The sequence below is a fragment of the Eublepharis macularius genome, chromosome 8, assembly GCF_028583425.1.
Source record: "Eublepharis macularius isolate TG4126 chromosome 8, MPM_Emac_v1.0, whole genome shotgun sequence".
Lineage (NCBI taxonomy): Eukaryota > Metazoa > Chordata > Lepidosauria > Squamata > Eublepharidae > Eublepharis > Eublepharis macularius.
In genome coordinates this window covers 44,981,596-44,997,764 of record NC_072797.1, presented here as the reverse complement: position 1 = coordinate 44,997,764, position 16,169 = coordinate 44,981,596, and the positions used below count along the sequence as shown (strand labels likewise).

Sequence of the window (16,169 nt, the reverse complement as noted above, 5' to 3'; positions counted from 1 at the left end):
AGATTAAGAAGCGGTAATGCTGTTGTAGCACAGTGATTAATAGCATCAGCTGTGAGATTCAAATCTGGTTCATATCTCAGGTCTCCCACAGACACAATTGATGCCTTAAAAGATTCTGTCCCACAGCCAGACTGCCAACTCTATCACCAGTTCCACCTATAACATGGGATAGAAGCACTGTAGAGCTACCCTAAACTGTTATGCTAAAACCATTGATTTCAATGGATTTAGAAAGATGAAATTCTGCTTAGAATGGTAATGTCAATCTACGAGAGAAATTACCAAGACATTGTTTGTAAGAGTTTTGAGAAGAGCAACACCACATGATAAGCATTTAAGTGCTTTTAGTCTGTGCTAGGATTTCCAAGAGAAGAACTGATAGCTAAGGTTTATCTCCCTGTTCCAAGGAGAACCCCTTTGGTGGGTGTCAAAGAGCAGGAGAGGTCTGTTGTTTTTTGTCTTGTTTGTGGAACACCTGGAAGCATCTGGCTGGCCCTTGTCAGGAACAGGAGGGTAGAACAGATGGAGTCTCCAGCAGGGATTGTATTCTTGTTAGTTCCGGATTAATTAATACAGGATGAAATCATGTGATCTTATTTACCTCTTTGCACTTCCCCAATAGATATAAAAAATGCTTTAGAAATGTAACATCTGAGAAACAAAGGATGTTCGAGCCCTAGAAGTTTTATGCCCTAGCACCAGTTGACTGGGGGAGGAGGGTTAACATTTATAATCCCCAAAAGGGGGAACTTGGCATATAGTCCTAAACTGCCCCATCTTTGTTGTCATTTACTTGTTAGAGACTCTGGTTCAGAAAAGAAATCCTGGTGAAGGTTGATTTCATACATGCTTTAAGGATAAAACTTTCCAGGAAAATCCAAAATCCTAGAAAAAATATTTCTGTTTGAAAAACTTCTCTGTGTGACTATTTCAGTGATCAAAAAAGGAGGAACTTGCATATTGGATCACATCTCAGCAGATTTTCACACATGTACTCCCCGCCCCCCCCCCCCCATTGCCCATTTATTAGTCTTCTGTGTTGCTAACAGACAAGACTTTGACAGAAAGAAATTTTACCAGTAAAAGCAAACAGATTATTTAAAACTCTAGGCATCAGTAGCTACTGGAGACAAAATGTAAGAATGAATCTTGCAAGATCAGACCGATAGTCTTTAAGAAGGAATGGGCTCACAAACCTTTCCCTATTCATTCTGTTTAGATCCCAGGGAGGTTGGAAGAACCTGCAGCCACTCAAATTCTCCATTTGGCAACAAACCCCTAATCCTTCCCTTCATCCCCCAAGAGTGCCAATTGTAACCTCGATAACCACTGACTGCCACCAAGGACTCTTAGGAGTCCTCCATACTTGCCTTGCCAATTAAAGGTTTCATCTAGTTGCTGCACCTGCCACTACCCTGCTGCAAATGGGTGCAGGGGGCAATCTATCACACCTTCACACTTTAGAGCTATCTTATCCCAGGGATGGGACAAGACAGTTGCCCCTCTCCAGTATCATACTTCAGATACCAAAACCAAAAAGATGCAGTGAGTTTCCAGAGATCAGACTTAGAGTTCAAAAATATAAGAACATCTAATAAATGTATAAAAGAATACACATGCTCTTTTCAAGATTTTGGGCTTAGCCATGGATCAAAAAGGTAAAAACACAGACGCTTCTTTAATTTCTCTAGGTACTCTCTAAATTATGTTTGATTTAGGACAAGTGAGTTTTGCTTGAAGTTGTAACAAGTTATCTGTAGGTTGGGACTTCTCTCCATTGTTCCCTGCCTTGTGGACAAGATGAAGTTGCTCATGAAAGCTTAGACCATCACAGCTTGTGTGCATCCAAAGAGCTGACCAAAATGGAAGAACACTCTCTGTTGGGTTTTATTACGTCTCTTCCCCCCCCCACCCCCCTTTTGGGATGGCCTTCCTGTTCCAAAGGAAGAATTTTCCTTCTGTCACTTTAGTCTTCCCAACGTTATGGTTCTAGGTATTCTAGCAGGGGATGGGTTAGTAAGCCATTAGCACAACTAGCAGTTTTAGTGCTCTGTGCTGGGACCTTAATGGCTAATATCTCCAACCACTCTTCTTTCTGCCAGCTATCATTCTGCAGCAGTGCTCCTGTTCATGGACAGAGAGTGGTCATAATAATTGACATATTGGGGTGAATTCTTGGGTGGAGGGTGTTTCTGCTTAGTCCAGCTAGGATTTTATTTCTGATATCAGCTGGGCAAATGCCCCTGGACATGCAGGGTCCTAGAAGCTAAAACCTTTCTGTAATGGTTTGCTTAGTTTTGAACCATCCTGTAATGATTTGCCCTGTATTTAAAACCTTTTAAAACTTCTGGCTTTGAACTTTAAATTCAGTTCCTCCTAACATTACCTTAAATTTAAACCTCAGGAGGGCTCTGGTCACAGGCAACAAACTTTTTAATTCCACCCACACAGTTTACATGTTCTCTACTTTACTCAAGCTTTTACCTCGAGTACACCTTTCCTTTTGTGTTTGTGTGAACTTTATATTTCTGTATCCCCAAAAGGTTTTTGCTGCCACCAAAGGCTTTTGCCTTATACCTTCCTTGGTGTAACTTGTAATATAGGAAAGGTTGTTTTATATGATAGTTTGATAGAATGGTCAGTACCTGAGGGTAGTTGTGAATAGAGATGGGCACAAACTGGGAAAAAAAGAACCGTGTGGTTCGTCGCATTTCACGAACCACAAACCACAAGCCTTCATGAACCTGCCCCGGTTCTTTGACTGTCCAGGGAAATGGAATCAAAAGAGCAGACATATACATGGCCAGTATTTTTGTGCTCAGGCAGGCCCTCACTGAGGTGATCCGGCCTCCCTCCTTCCACCAGCACAGCCAGTCAATTGACTGTTACTAGAGAAAGTGCGGGCCCTTGGGCTTACACTCCGCCTCCCTGTGCTCAGCTGCCTGCTTTTCCACCTCCCCCAATGCAGCACAAGGCAAGGTGAGGTGAACAAAAACTCGGCATGGGCAAGGACCCTACCTGGCAGAGGAGGAGCAGGTGGTCACAGGTCCAGCTACCTACCTAGCCCTTCCCTTCTTTACTACTCCTGCCATTTCAGCAGGAGCAGCCTGGAGCTACTGATGGCCTCCCAGCAGCTGGGTTTTGAACAGTGCAGCAGCAAGATGCCTTTTTGGAAGCTCTGCTGCCTGCTCCCCTCAGCAGCTGGTGCCTAGGACCTTGCTGCCCTGCTGTTGATGCTGCTGCAGCAGCTGGCCGACCTGTATGGCCACTTGGCAACACGGCTTGGGGACTTCGAGGGTGACCTGCTAGTGTTCACCTGCCACACCCATCAGCTGCAAAGCCACCTCTGCTGTGTGAGCAACCTGCTGCGCCCGGGAGACAGGTGAGCTTCACAGCGCCACCCCCCAAAATCTCCAGGAATTTCCCAACATGGAGTTGGCAACCCTACAGGAAGCAGGGGAGATGCTATCTGGAAGTGACATTATCGTGCCAGCCCCAGGGGAGAGCGTGCATAAACCAAGGAGTTTGGCATTATTACAGATACCATCTAGCAACCCTACCTACATTAATTTCACTCTGAATGCTGTGCATCAAGTGACTGCCGGAGAAGAAACTTAAGCTGAATCTAAATAAGATGGAGGTGAGGCTGGCCAGATGACTGCCTTTAATGAATTTGTGCTTTCTACCATTAATGGTGTGCCACTTTTCTGATTCTATTGTTTGTTGGGGGGGGGTTGCTTTATTGTGATCCTCTGATAGAGAAAAAGGTTCTATGACAGTGGGAGGAAATGCTGTTTTCCATCTACATCTAGTTAGGAAACTGGCTCCCTGTTTTCATGCTGATCCATGCTTCAGTAACCTTGAGATTACTGTAACATGCTGCACACGGGCTGCCCTTGAAGATGATATGGAAGTTGCAGCTAGTGCAAAATGCAGCAGCCCATTTATTATCAGTAGCTAACCCGTGCGGCCACATTACTCCTATTCTGAAGTCCCTTCACTAGCTTCTCCCAGAACTGGGGTAACCAGGTGGCCAGGGGGAGGGAGTGTTTTACTCTCTTGACTTTCCAAAAAAGCTGCAGACAGAATTATTTAGGCAGCCTGAGCCTTGGCAAAGGGGGAAATACCCTGCTAGTGGGGCATAAGATTACTTTTTAATATGGGTTTCGTGTATTTCATATCAGTTTTAATGTTTGTCAAATTGTTTTATACTGTTACCCACTGGGTCCTGAGATGCTTGGGAGAAAAGTGGGTATATAAATTATTTTAAATAAAATTGTCTAATCTGTCTTTTGAAAGCTCCTACACCAGTAGCCATTACTATACCTGGGGCTTCCACAAGTCAATTATACTTCATAATGAAGTTCATTTGTTGATCCTAAACTGACTACCCATCCCCTTCATTGGGTGGCCCAGTTCTAGTAGGCTGAGGGGAAAAAAGCATTCTCTCTCTACAGACCACACACACACACACAAATATTTTTTTCTAAACAGAAAAGCGCCGAACTCTTGAAGTGTTTTGTTACCTTTGCTGTTCCCCTTTCCGCTCTTTTGAGTTAGTTTGACCAGGTATGTATACAGTATTTCAAATTGAGCCAAAACCATTATAGATGTTACTGAGTGTTACAGTACTGAACGTTTCATTTTCTATCTTTCCTAATAACTGTTAGAAGAGAATTTCATGTATATTGTAAAATTTGTAAAATCAAATCTATTGTTAACATATGTTTTTAAACTTTGAAAACATTACCAGCTGCATCCTCAGAACTTTCTTTTCTGACTGCAACCATCAATCAACTTTTTTAAAAAAACGAACTCCTTGAACTCCCACCAAAGTCAATTTCACTACACTATAGTAAGCAGTTTGGGAATTGCTGCCTTGGCATTGCTCCACCCCCATAGGCAAGCATTTTTACAGAAAAGCAAGATCTAATAATATATCCAGCTTATCAAACCAATAATTATTCTATAGATAAATTTAGGCTACATTGTTGTTATCAGTATAGCATAGCCTAAATTTAGCTACACTGTGAGTTGCCGGAACTTCACTGGGTCAGAGATGTCCTGTAATAAACAATTTGCTACCTAACCTAGACAGGATAGGAGAGCCTGATCTTGTCAAATTTTGGAAGCTAAGCAGGATTGGCCTTGGTTAATAATTGGATGGGAGACCCCCAGAGAAGACTAGGGTTGCAGAACCAGGCAATGGCAAACCACCTCTGTTAGTCTCCTACTATGAGAAGCCCACCAGACATTGCCGTAAGTCAGCTATGACTTGAGGACAGGACTTCATTTTTCACAGGACCATCACACTGCTATTGTCTCACTGCAAATTCATTTCCATGAAACTATTTGCCAGACTTAGCCAGAGTTACACAAAGTCTCAAAAGGCATCACTCTCCTCTGATTCCTAGATCCTCCCAACTTCATCTGTCAGATACTGGAAGATCTTTCATCAATGTAATTGCACCATAACTTACGGACTTTCCCAGTTGATTCATTAGGATTGCAGTCCACTGGTCTTAGCTATAGTATAAAAAGAAGTCCATAGGAAGTAAGATAGGAGTCTGTCAGACATAGATAATATCTGGACCATCAGGCATAGGATCCTTATATGAGAGCAGAGGTCCCTGTTGGATATAGCCACTTATTTCCTAACTACTCCCTTCTTGGACACACATTCTCATGTCAATGGGTTGGATCCACAGTAAACAGGCAATTTCCAATCGAATCCCTCCCATTTCCGCTGCAGACTTCCCCTATGTCATTCCCCTGTCTCTAGTTCCCAGGAGCAACATTTTATATTTCAGTAAGATGAAATGGCAGGGGGGAGGGAATGATGGAATAGTTAATCTGGATTTTACATCATCAACATGTCGGGGGGTGGGGGTAACCATGTAAAAGATAATATGAAAGCTTGCAAAAGCCCCAATTTATGGTTTCTTATTTCTTCCTGGCACAATACTATTTGGAAACTTCAGAAAACTGCAATCTAATTAAGATGCAGAAAACAGAAACTAATTAGGCATCGCATTTTCTAGTAACAGCAGCTGGCCTTTCCCCCTTCATATTGTACATTTGGCAAGAGGTCTGAATATGAAGCCCCAGCAGCAAACCTTGTATCAATCAAGACGATTATATGCTGAGGAATCAGCTGTGCTAGTGATTATATACAACCTATATTTACAATTATCTAATGATATTGCACCAGAAGCTATGATTTTTAGTATGGATAATTCGTAAGTATGGCTAGCCCACCCTGAAACAGACATAAGTGAAAAGAGGTTTGAATGCTGAACTGTCTTACTGGGATCACTATTTGTTTCCTCGGTCCAATATTGCTACTTATAGAAACAGCTACACATCTTCCTATTTTCCATCATTCCCAGAGGGAGCAAAAAGTTACATATGAGACAGATTGCCATTCTGTTCACATACTAGTCCCTTTAAGATGACTATTGTGCAAGTGGTCTCATGCCTGGATGATGGGGAAAGGCCCTGTGAGCCTTGTCAGGGATGCAATACAAGGGCTGTTTCTTTATGGGTATACACCAGAAACTGTATTTTACATACGCTGTATTACTTGGATCCCTACCACCGGAATAGGTACAGTGGAACATTTATGTTGCTTATGCTCTATCCCATATCGTCCAGCCCACCTGTTAAGATTAGAGGAGAGATGGTGGGTGACAACCACTAACAGGGCTTTTTCAGCAGTGGCAACTGGCTTATGGAATGCATCTCTCTTTGAGGCTCGCCTGGCGCCTTTCTTTTAGGTGCCAGAGCAATATGTTTCTGTTAACCCAAACTTTTACTTAAGGTCACTTTTAACAGCATTTTAATTAATTTTAGTCTGAAAAGTATTAATTTAAGCTGCTCAGCGATCTATGTTTTCATGCTGAAGCTGGGTTTTTAGTGCAGGACTACTAATGTTCTTTTTAAATATGTCTTATTTTGTAAGCTGTCTCAGGAAGGTTCCTTGGAGAGGCAGCATAAAAATTAGCTAAATAAATAAAGGTGATTTGTCTCAGGGGACTGTGCACAAAATATTTTGAGAGAACACTTGTATTTTTGGAACATGGCCTTGCACATGGGCAACTAATGATTTCCAAACCTGGCACAACTAACATCTCTTCCCATGCATATTCTTCCTCCACTATACTTCTATCTCTGCTTAGTAAAGCTTATTCCAAATGTTGAACAAAATGTGCTGTTCCCCAGTAAACCCAGCTATGCTTGTGGGACTTCTGCTAATAGCTGGGTCATGTCTTCAGGCTGTATCAATACAAACTGGAGGCTACCTTGCCAGATTCCATAGTATTCCATTAGCCATTCCATGGGACCTGTAAGTGTTTAATATTGCCAACCAGTGCTGTAATACATGGAAGTTACTGCCAAGAACCCAGGAATAAACATAGAACAGAATACTTGACTGCTGCTACAGATATCCTCTGAAGCTGGATTAGACTGTCTGACTGAATAAACCTATTTGTATAATTAGATTGCTCTCAGTCTCAAGTTCTCTTAACATGTGAATTTTCAACTAAAAGTTTAAAGGAAATCTTCTTCAACAACTGCATGGTCACCAAATCTAATCCTATCCACAGTTACTCATACAAATCCCACAAATTTACAGAACTGTTTTCTGAGGCAACATACACAAGGTCACAGTTTTAAATTAATCAAAGGGAATACATGACAGCCAAGTCTCTAATAGGGCCACAAGAGTCACACGTGAGCAAACATATTGTCTTAAATCTTCCACAGTTTTCCTACAGGCATAAATCCTTCCATCCTTTCAATTACATAGTTAAAGAAAATAAACTGACATCATGCTATGTAAGTCTTTTCAACATAACCCTGTTCAAAATTTATATAAAGCTTATTAATATTTTGAGATTTAAACTAAGAGTTTAATTTCTTTGATTAAGTCTTTTGCAACTTAACAGTGCAATCCTACAAAGAGTTACCGTAGTCTAAGACCACAGATTTCAGTGGCCTTAGACTGCAGTAACTCTGCATAGGATTTTACTGTAGTGCTACACGTATACATTAGAAAGATTCAGTTAATTCACTGGGTTCACTTGCAACTAAACAAGTTTACGATCAGGATGTAAGAGTCTATTCAGAAGAATAATGTAACCCAATTTGCTCAAGATAATCAGTTCCTTACAGGATAACTCCTCCATGTCAGAAAAAACCCACAAATTATAAAACAGACCATAGAAGCCCTTTGTTAAATAAAAATGTTTATTAGAGATCTAAGTAGCATTATAGGAACCATGACCTTGGTCTTTCTTTCTTGCCTTTGTACAAAGCTAACAGAGAAACATTGGCTACTTTGACAACTTTGAAGCGAACTCCCAGGATGTCACCAACAGTATGACCCTTCTGACCAAAACCAGCGACTAGAACTTCATCATTTTCCTATAGTATAAAAAGAAAGCAAGAAACGGATTTTCACCACAATTATACAACCAAAGATATCACTTTCATTAGAACTTATAGCACTATACATTTTCAATTGTTTCACAAATGCAATTACCTCAATGAAGTTCAAACAACCATCATTAGGAACAAAGGCTGTTATTTTCTTGACATTTTTGATCAGCTGGACTCTGACACACTTCCAGATGGCAGAATCTGGCTGCTTGGCCTCCACACCACTAAAGCACACATAGTGAAAAGAAAGATGTCATTACAAGAAATATTCCTATAAACTGAATTTAGTAATTATACACATATTAACCCATATTCAAAATTCAGATCACAGCTGGGACTTAAATCTGTCTTAAGACTAAAATGAAATCAGAAATCTTTGACACAAAATACTTCCAATAGTTGTCTTTTAGAAAAAGTGACACTGGCATAGCGCTGGAAAGACAGCACCCAATGACCCATTTATAAGGCAGAGTTAAATAAATAAGAGATCAAGGTCATGGATTCTTGCTCAGAAGTATCCTGAATTCAATGTAATTTACTCCAAGTATGCTCGGTATAACAGGAGAAAAACGTTGTGTCCTTTTAATAGATACTTAAGACAATGTTATTTACCTTGACCCCATAGAAAGCTTCTGCTGCCGATTTCCACACATTAAACTTCTATTAGAGGGACAGGACAGTTTTCTCCTGGTGTGTTGTCAACCTTACCACAGTATTATAGCGTTAATTCCATACAGGGTGAAACCAATAAAAAGATTGAATTAAGTTGTAAATGATGTACATTAAAATTGAAAAATACTAAAGACAAAAAACCTCTTCAGACCTTCACTAGCCACTTCTCTTTAAACTAGATTAAAAACATGGTTCTCTGGCTAGTATGCTGAAATTTTTAAAAACATTGATTGTTCCAGTTATTAAAAATAGAATTGCAATGCAATAAAATAACTCTAGAAAGAGAAAGCATTCCTAAGAAAACAGGTCTAGAAATGTTGCATCATAGTACTGGGTTGCAAAATTGTAATCTGCGCATTATAGATGCAGCGATCCACACAGTATATCTAAATGCACTGAAAAAATAGATTAGAGGAATCTAATTCTACAGAGGACTAGAACCAGAAGAATATATAGTAAGTTAAGTAGTGGATGAGGAACAAGATAAACAAATAATAAGGCATAAATAATACTATACTAGGATGTCCTGAGGCCTTTTTTGCCAAGTAAGAAAAAGTAAGAATTCACAGCTCCTCCCCACCTCCTTCATTGGTCAAGGCTTCACTCACACTTTTTCTAGGACTATTCCTTTGGCATGGGAAGCTCCCCCAACGGGGTTGGCCTTCTTATATTGCTTGTTATGCCATTTCTGATCCCAGCAGTGACTCCTCAGCTTCCTAGCGGTACGAAGCCCACACACATGCCTAGAAGGCAAAGAGAGAAACCAAAAAATAACAAAATCTGGTTTACGCAATCACAAAAGCAGCAGAAGGATAAGGAGATGACATTAAATGCACCACTTCATACCTGAGATGCAGAAAAGCTTTCTTTCACCCAGTATGTTAATCACAATCACTCTGCAAATACAAGCCACAGGGGTTTTATTTATTTATTTTATTCAACTTATACCCCGCCCTTCCTATAAGCGGGCTCTGAGCATCTTCCAACAAGCTTCCTTTTCTTTTAGAAATGTCCCTGGTATAATAAAACAGGAATCCATTGACACCTCATTGGAGTGCCAGCTCCAGGTTGGGAGGAGCCTGGGGAGGGCAGGGCTTGGGAAGGGGCCTCAGCTGGAAATCTCCATCCAGCTGGAGCGTGGCTACAACACGTGCCCTAGCATAAGCTTTCACCAGATAAATCTAAAGTTTCTCCCTCGTACCTTTTTAAATGTGTATGCGAAGGACAGTCTAACGCAGCAACCCATCTCTTGCAGAAGAGGGAACGCCTACTCGCCAATTTCAGGCTCACCCACCCCTGCCAAGCTAGCCAAGGCACGTGGAGCTGCGCCAGAACCGAGACACTCCAACGGGCCACACATCACCCACCCGCTCCTTCTCCTCACCCGTCCTGCTGCAAAGGCAACGAGAGAAAGACTCGGCAGCCTCAACGAGGACCCCCGCAGGGCGACCCCTTCGCGCCTGACCCCACAGAGCCTCACATCCGGGGTTAGCGGCCCGATCCTAAGCAGAGTTACGCCAGTATGAGCCTATCGAAATGAATGGGCTTTGACTGGAGTAACTGCTTAGGATCGCACTGTGAGCTGCTGTCAGAGGGCGCCTCAGTGGCCTGCTCTGGGAGAGGAACGTGGGATAATATAAACTACCGGCTTTCATTTCAAAAGCGCTGTCAGCGGTGGTTTTCTAAGTCTTTGCAATCTCTGTGAGGGAGAGAGACTCAAACTCTCTGTCTTAGTGCTGGGAATTAAAACGATATCCAGTTCTATTGGAAGCGCCCATGAGGGTTGCGCGCCTTAAACACTTCTCTCTCTCGCTTTAGATCAAGATGGGTAGTCGTGTTAGTCTGTCGCAGTACAAAAGAACAGGAGTCCAATAGCACCTATAAGACTAACAAAATTTGTGGTGGGGTGTGAGCTTGACTGAATGCACCTTGGATACGAATTTCTCTCGCCTCTATCTCAGGGAGAGCCCGGGCATAGAAAAAGTCCTCCCGTGGAGTGAGACGACGAGTTGCAGACTACAACCCCCACAATGCAATCCTCAGCGACCGCCATATTGCCTGTCCAATCTCTCACCCAAGCGGTGATGCATGATGGGTAACGTGTCTCTGACTAGGCACTAAGTTAGTCAGCCCTTTCCTTTTAGTGAGGCCCCCGGGGTGAGGAGAGTGCGTCGTGCTGGATTGTGGGTCTTTCTCTTTCTTCGGCGTCCGCGCTCGGCAGGATGGGTGAGTAGCGCTGGCCGGGGGAGCCCCGCTCGGTGGTCAGCGGCGGCCTTGGCAGCAGCTGCAGTGTGGGGAAGAGGGCTTCTGCATCTCTGTGCATCACCCGCCTCTCTTTCTCCTCCCTCCTGGGAGTAGGCCCCTCTCGGCCTCTAGAGAGCCGAGCCACGCGGGCGGCTTCCTGGGAAGTCGGCCCCACGTGCCCTCTCCGGAGGGGCTCTGAAGGCAAAGAGCAGCCGAGGCGGAAATCTGTTCCGCGGCCAGCCTGTGCCCTCAGACTGTGATTTCTGTCGCTTTCTCTCGGTTCTCGGGAAAACTCTCCTTTGAGAACATGACCTAACGGGGGTAGTCCAACAATTGAAAGGTGATGTGAGCAAATGTTATGTATCTTTCTCCCATCGGTTATGCATTATGAAATACTCGGTAGGTAAGCAGGGATGTGGTTGAAGCTGAGCTTTATGTTACAATTTCTGTTTCTTGCCTAGAGGAAGATTTTGTGCATGTCTCATTCTGGTTGTAATGCTTCAGCGTAGCGTCTCTGTTAGTGGTGTGGCTGTGGTTCCAGATTCTGTATTTAGAAGGAATTTCATGAAAGGACAGCAGAATTACTGACTGGACTTTTGGCTGCTATGAATCTCATTACAGCTTATAAACAAGAGTTGGATTGAGACATGTACTTCTATTAATTTATTTACTGTTAACTGTTTGTGGTTGTTGTGTCTAATGTTCTGGTTCTTAGGTAAGTGCCGTGGGCTTCGTACTGCTAGGAAGCTGCGCAGTCACCGCCGGGATCAGAAGTGGCACGACAAGCAGTATAAGAAGGCTCACTTGGGCACTGCTCTGAAGGCCAACCCCTTTGGCGGAGCTTCCCATGCTAAAGGAATAGTCCTGGAAAAAGTGTGAGTTTCATCTCATAGTTTCTTTTGCTATTACTTTTGACTGAAAGCATCTATCCCGGTTCTGGTAAAGAGTCTTGTGCTCTACAGTGGCCCTGGCAGTAAATGCATCTTAAGAGCATTTAAGTATACATGAATACACATTATTAGCATCTACTGCACTTAAGAGCATTTAAGTATACATGAATACACATTATTAGCATCTACTGCACTGCCAACACCTATTGATTAGAAAACATTACCAGTGTTAGCACAAGAAAATTTCAGTCCCTTGCTCAATACTGTACTGACATTCTAGAAAATCGTTAATGCTATTTTTGTAGTAAATGTTTGTGCAGGAAAATGAATAAAAACCAATAGAAGCAAGAAAGTGAGTGAGTGTCAATGCTAGTTAATTTTCAAATTATTTCTGATTAAGTTATATAACTCCTTGCCCTTTAAGTAAAAAAAAAATGTGGCGTTAATATACCTCAAAGTGATGTTGGGAATTTAAAATCTCTCTTGAAGGATTCAGTCACATCAAATAATACATTGGGACTTTTTCATAGTTGTTGTTTCCTGAAGGGTATTTTCACCTAAGTGAATCTAAGGCATGCGCATGTATTGATATTCCTTCTGATAGTTCTAGTTTGATTGGTATTTCTGTAAAATGTGCCTACTTGCAATTAACTTCTTGATGAATTTGGTTGTCCTAACCAGAGACTATTGTTCTGACAATAAATATGCATGTATCTTCATTATTTCCATTTTAGTGGTGTAGAGGCTAAGCAGCCGAATTCTGCCATCAGGAAGTGTGTCAGAGTCCAGCTTATCAAGAATGGCAAGAAAATAACAGCCTTTGTTCCTAATGATGGCTGTTTGAACTTTATTGAGGTAAATAACTTATCCAACCTTTTCAGAGGAGGAGCTGTATATGAAAAACAGGTTTTTACTAGTACATCTCATTGCTTTGTAAATGGCAGAAATGGGGATTAAAAAAAGAACTTTCTGACGCCTTAAAAGACCAATTAATTTATTGTGACATAAGCTGTCTTGAGACAGTTCATCGGATGCATGAAGTATTATGTTCATCTGGTAGCTCTCCAAACTGCATGCAACTGTTTATGCATCTGATAAAGTGGACTCTGGTTCACAACAGCTTATGCCACAATAAGCTTGTGAAAGACTGAGAGAGTCAGACTGAGACACAGTTCAGATCTCCACTCTTGACGTGGAACCTTGCTGGGTGATCTTGGACCAGTCACACACATTCAGCCTAACCTACCTCTCAGAATACTTTTGCCTTTTAAAACCTGTGAAAAACCATAAACTTGTGTTTAAAAGAGCTTTTAATCTAACTTAATTTAACTGATCTTATTGACCTAACACTTGTGATTTTTACACTGTTGCCCTAGTATACAGTAGGTTGGATCCCATGATAAGGTTGATGGAAGGCATGCAACTTCAGTTTCAAGAACTAAATTTATTTATCTTTCGCTTTTCCGTCAATCAGCAGAGCTCAAAGCTTATTTTTATACACTTAACTTATACTGTGAATTAGTATGAAATGACCTTTTTTGTATAATTGCAGGAGAATGACGAGGTTCTGGTAGCTGGATTTGGTCGGAAGGGTCATGCTGTTGGTGACATTCCTGGAGTTCGTTTCAAAGTTGTCAAAGTAGCAAACGTTTCTCTGTTAGCCTTGTACAAAGGCAAGAAGGAGAGACCAAGATCATAAAACTATTTGAATCTTAATATGATCAATAAAGTTTGCTCTTGAATGCTTTTGTGCCCTCTTACTGTGTGGAATTACATGTTTTTAACATTGGTCTTCCTCCCATAACCTTGGTCACTTACTGCAGTACTAAGACACTTTCCTGGGAGTAAGCACTGTTGAATAAAATGGGACGCTATGGAGTGAGCAACCTAGCTTGGGAAATGTTCCCTTGAAACAGGCCATTTTGACAAACTGTCCTGAGAATCCATGCAGGTAACACTATCCCTCTTCATCCATCCCCCTCAGAGGTGATGGTTGATTCAATAAGGGATGCAAGAACCTCAAACTGTAATTGAAAGGAGGGGATTATATGATTGACATGAACTGAAAAAAGCTATGCCTTTCAAATCTGTAGTGATAAATCCTGAATGACTCAGTACCAGCATTTCCTATAGAAACAAATCTCTTTTTTTTTTTTTGGTCTGAATATGCATCTGCTCAAGGAGCCTCATGGCGCAGAGTGGTAAGCTGCAGTACTGCAGCCCAAGCTCTGCTCACAACCGGAGTTCTATCCTGGCAGAAGCCGGGTTCAGGTAGCCAGCTCAAGGTTGAGTCAGCTTTCCATCCTTCCGAAGTCAGTAAAATGAGTACCCAGTTTCCTGAAGGCAAAGTGTAGGTGACTGGGGAAGGCAATGGCAAACCACCCTGCAACAAAAGTCTGCCAAGAAAACATGATGCAACGTCCCCCCATGGGTCAGTAATGACTCTGTGCTTGCACGGGACTATCTTTACCTTTTTTTACCTATGCATCTGCTGACCCCACATACCAGAGAGAAATATTTTAACTGCCAGGTAGCAAATTAATATGGGCTATCATAATGATAACGGGGGGAAACAATGGCAAGTAAAGTGGCTCTTCTGTGTCATGTTTGACTTTGATCTACCCTAGAGCTTCCTGATAATCCTGCTCAGAAGTTCTACCTTTTGAAGAAGTAGGATTTCTTCCTTCACCAAATATATACAAGTCTTTGGGTATTTTGAGAAAAAGGTGGGATATAGATACTTCAAGCAAATAATATCTGGTTCAAGGGTGTTTAGAATTAGACCCCTTGATACAATATACTTGAAACCTGGTCAGGGGAGGGGCTTTAGCGAACAGGCAAGACTAGGTTCCCTGTAATTTTGGTGTCATTTGTTTGAAAAACAGCCATTCTGGTCCCCCAGAAAAATTCCACCTACAGGGAATAATGGATCCCAAAACTTTCAGAATTAAAAGGGGGGAAAGGTTCCCAAAACAGTATTTGGGATCTGAATAATCAGAATACCAGTATGTACACCATTCCTAAAATCAATCTGAAAAATACTTTTTTTTCAAGTGTACATCCATAAAGCCAGCTAGGTAGATTTCTTTGCAATATCTCACCACATGCAAAAGATTTTGCACCAAAGCAGGATACTTAATTCTGACATGTCAGAAGTTTTACTAGTAAGAGGAAGGTCTGACAAGGTTTTAAAGTGCCACTTGTTCTGGGTGTAGCTTCATTCCCCTTGAAGGAACAGGTCCATAGTTTTGGGGGTGGTCTTCAGCCCCAGCCTCGTATTGGGTAAACAGGTGACAGCTGTGGCCAAGGGTGCCTTTGACCAGTTTCAGCTGGTTAGCCAGTTGCTCCTGGACATGAAAGATTTGGCCACTGTGGTAGATGTCCTTGTTACAGCTAAATTAGATTAATGTGCTCTGTGTGGGCCTGCCCTTGAAAAGTGTTCAGAAGCTTCAATTGGTGAAGAGTGCCGTAGCCAGGATGCTGGCAGGAGTGGGTTGTATAGAATGCACCACTCCAGTCCTAGCTTATCTACACTGGTTTCCAGTTTGTTTCTGGGCTCAATTTAAGGAGCTGGTACTGACATTTAAATCGTTATACATTTTGGGTACAACGTATCTGAAGGGCCACCTACTCCCTTACAAACCCACCTGACCACTGCAGTCATCTTTGGAAGCCCTGCTTCAGGTGCTCCTGCCTTCTGAGATTAGGCAAGAGAGGGCCTTCTCCGTCCATTGAAGTCAATGGTCTTAGAAGGGTGCAATTCTGCATAGGATGGCATTGTGATAAGTTTGATTTCACTTCAGGTTTCTGAGGTCTTTCTGAATGCAAGAAGACATTCCGCAAGGCACTCATATCAACACATTTCTTTATTCATAGTCTGCCTTCCTTGCTGAGACTTGAGTAATACACTATTTAAAACAA

The 16,169-nt window shown here is 42.0% G+C and overlaps 2 protein-coding genes across 2 annotated transcripts in view; one reads left to right on the top strand and one right to left on the bottom strand.

Annotated features, from left to right (window-relative positions):
- LOC129335100 (V-type proton ATPase subunit S1-like protein) overlaps window positions 1–11,204 on the bottom strand; it is a 32,602-nt gene extending 21,398 nt beyond the window's left edge. The window contains exons 1-3 of the mRNA XM_054987562.1: window positions 11,189–11,204; window positions 10,482–10,506; window positions 9,723–9,857 (exon numbers count right to left, since the gene is read on the bottom strand). Coding sequence (XP_054843537.1) covers window positions 9,723–9,857; window positions 10,482–10,506; window positions 11,189–11,204 — 176 coding nt within the window. The remainder of the gene's footprint in view (window positions 1–9,722; window positions 9,858–10,481; window positions 10,507–11,188) is intronic.
- A 28-nt stretch (window positions 11,205–11,232) lies between these two features.
- Window positions 11,233–13,994, top strand: RPS23 (ribosomal protein S23). The gene is made up of 4 exons (XM_054986779.1): window positions 11,233–11,340; window positions 12,074–12,233; window positions 12,983–13,103; window positions 13,801–13,994. The coding sequence occupies exons 1-4, from the start codon at window positions 11,337–11,339 to the stop codon at window positions 13,945–13,947; spliced, it is 432 nt and encodes a 143-aa protein (XP_054842754.1). The 5' UTR covers window positions 11,233–11,336; the 3' UTR covers window positions 13,948–13,994.
- The last annotated feature ends 2,175 nt before the right edge of the window (window positions 13,995–16,169 follow it).

Excerpts from the sequence above, each read along its gene's own strand:
- RPS23 (XM_054986779.1), top strand. Across the intron at positions 12,234-12,982 it reads GGAATAGTCCTGGAAAAAGT|TGGTGTAGAGGCTAAGCAGC; the intron begins GTGAGTTTCATC and ends TTTCCATTTTAG. Across the intron at positions 13,104-13,800 it reads GCTGTTTGAACTTTATTGAG|GAGAATGACGAGGTTCTGGT; the intron begins GTAAATAACTTA and ends GTATAATTGCAG.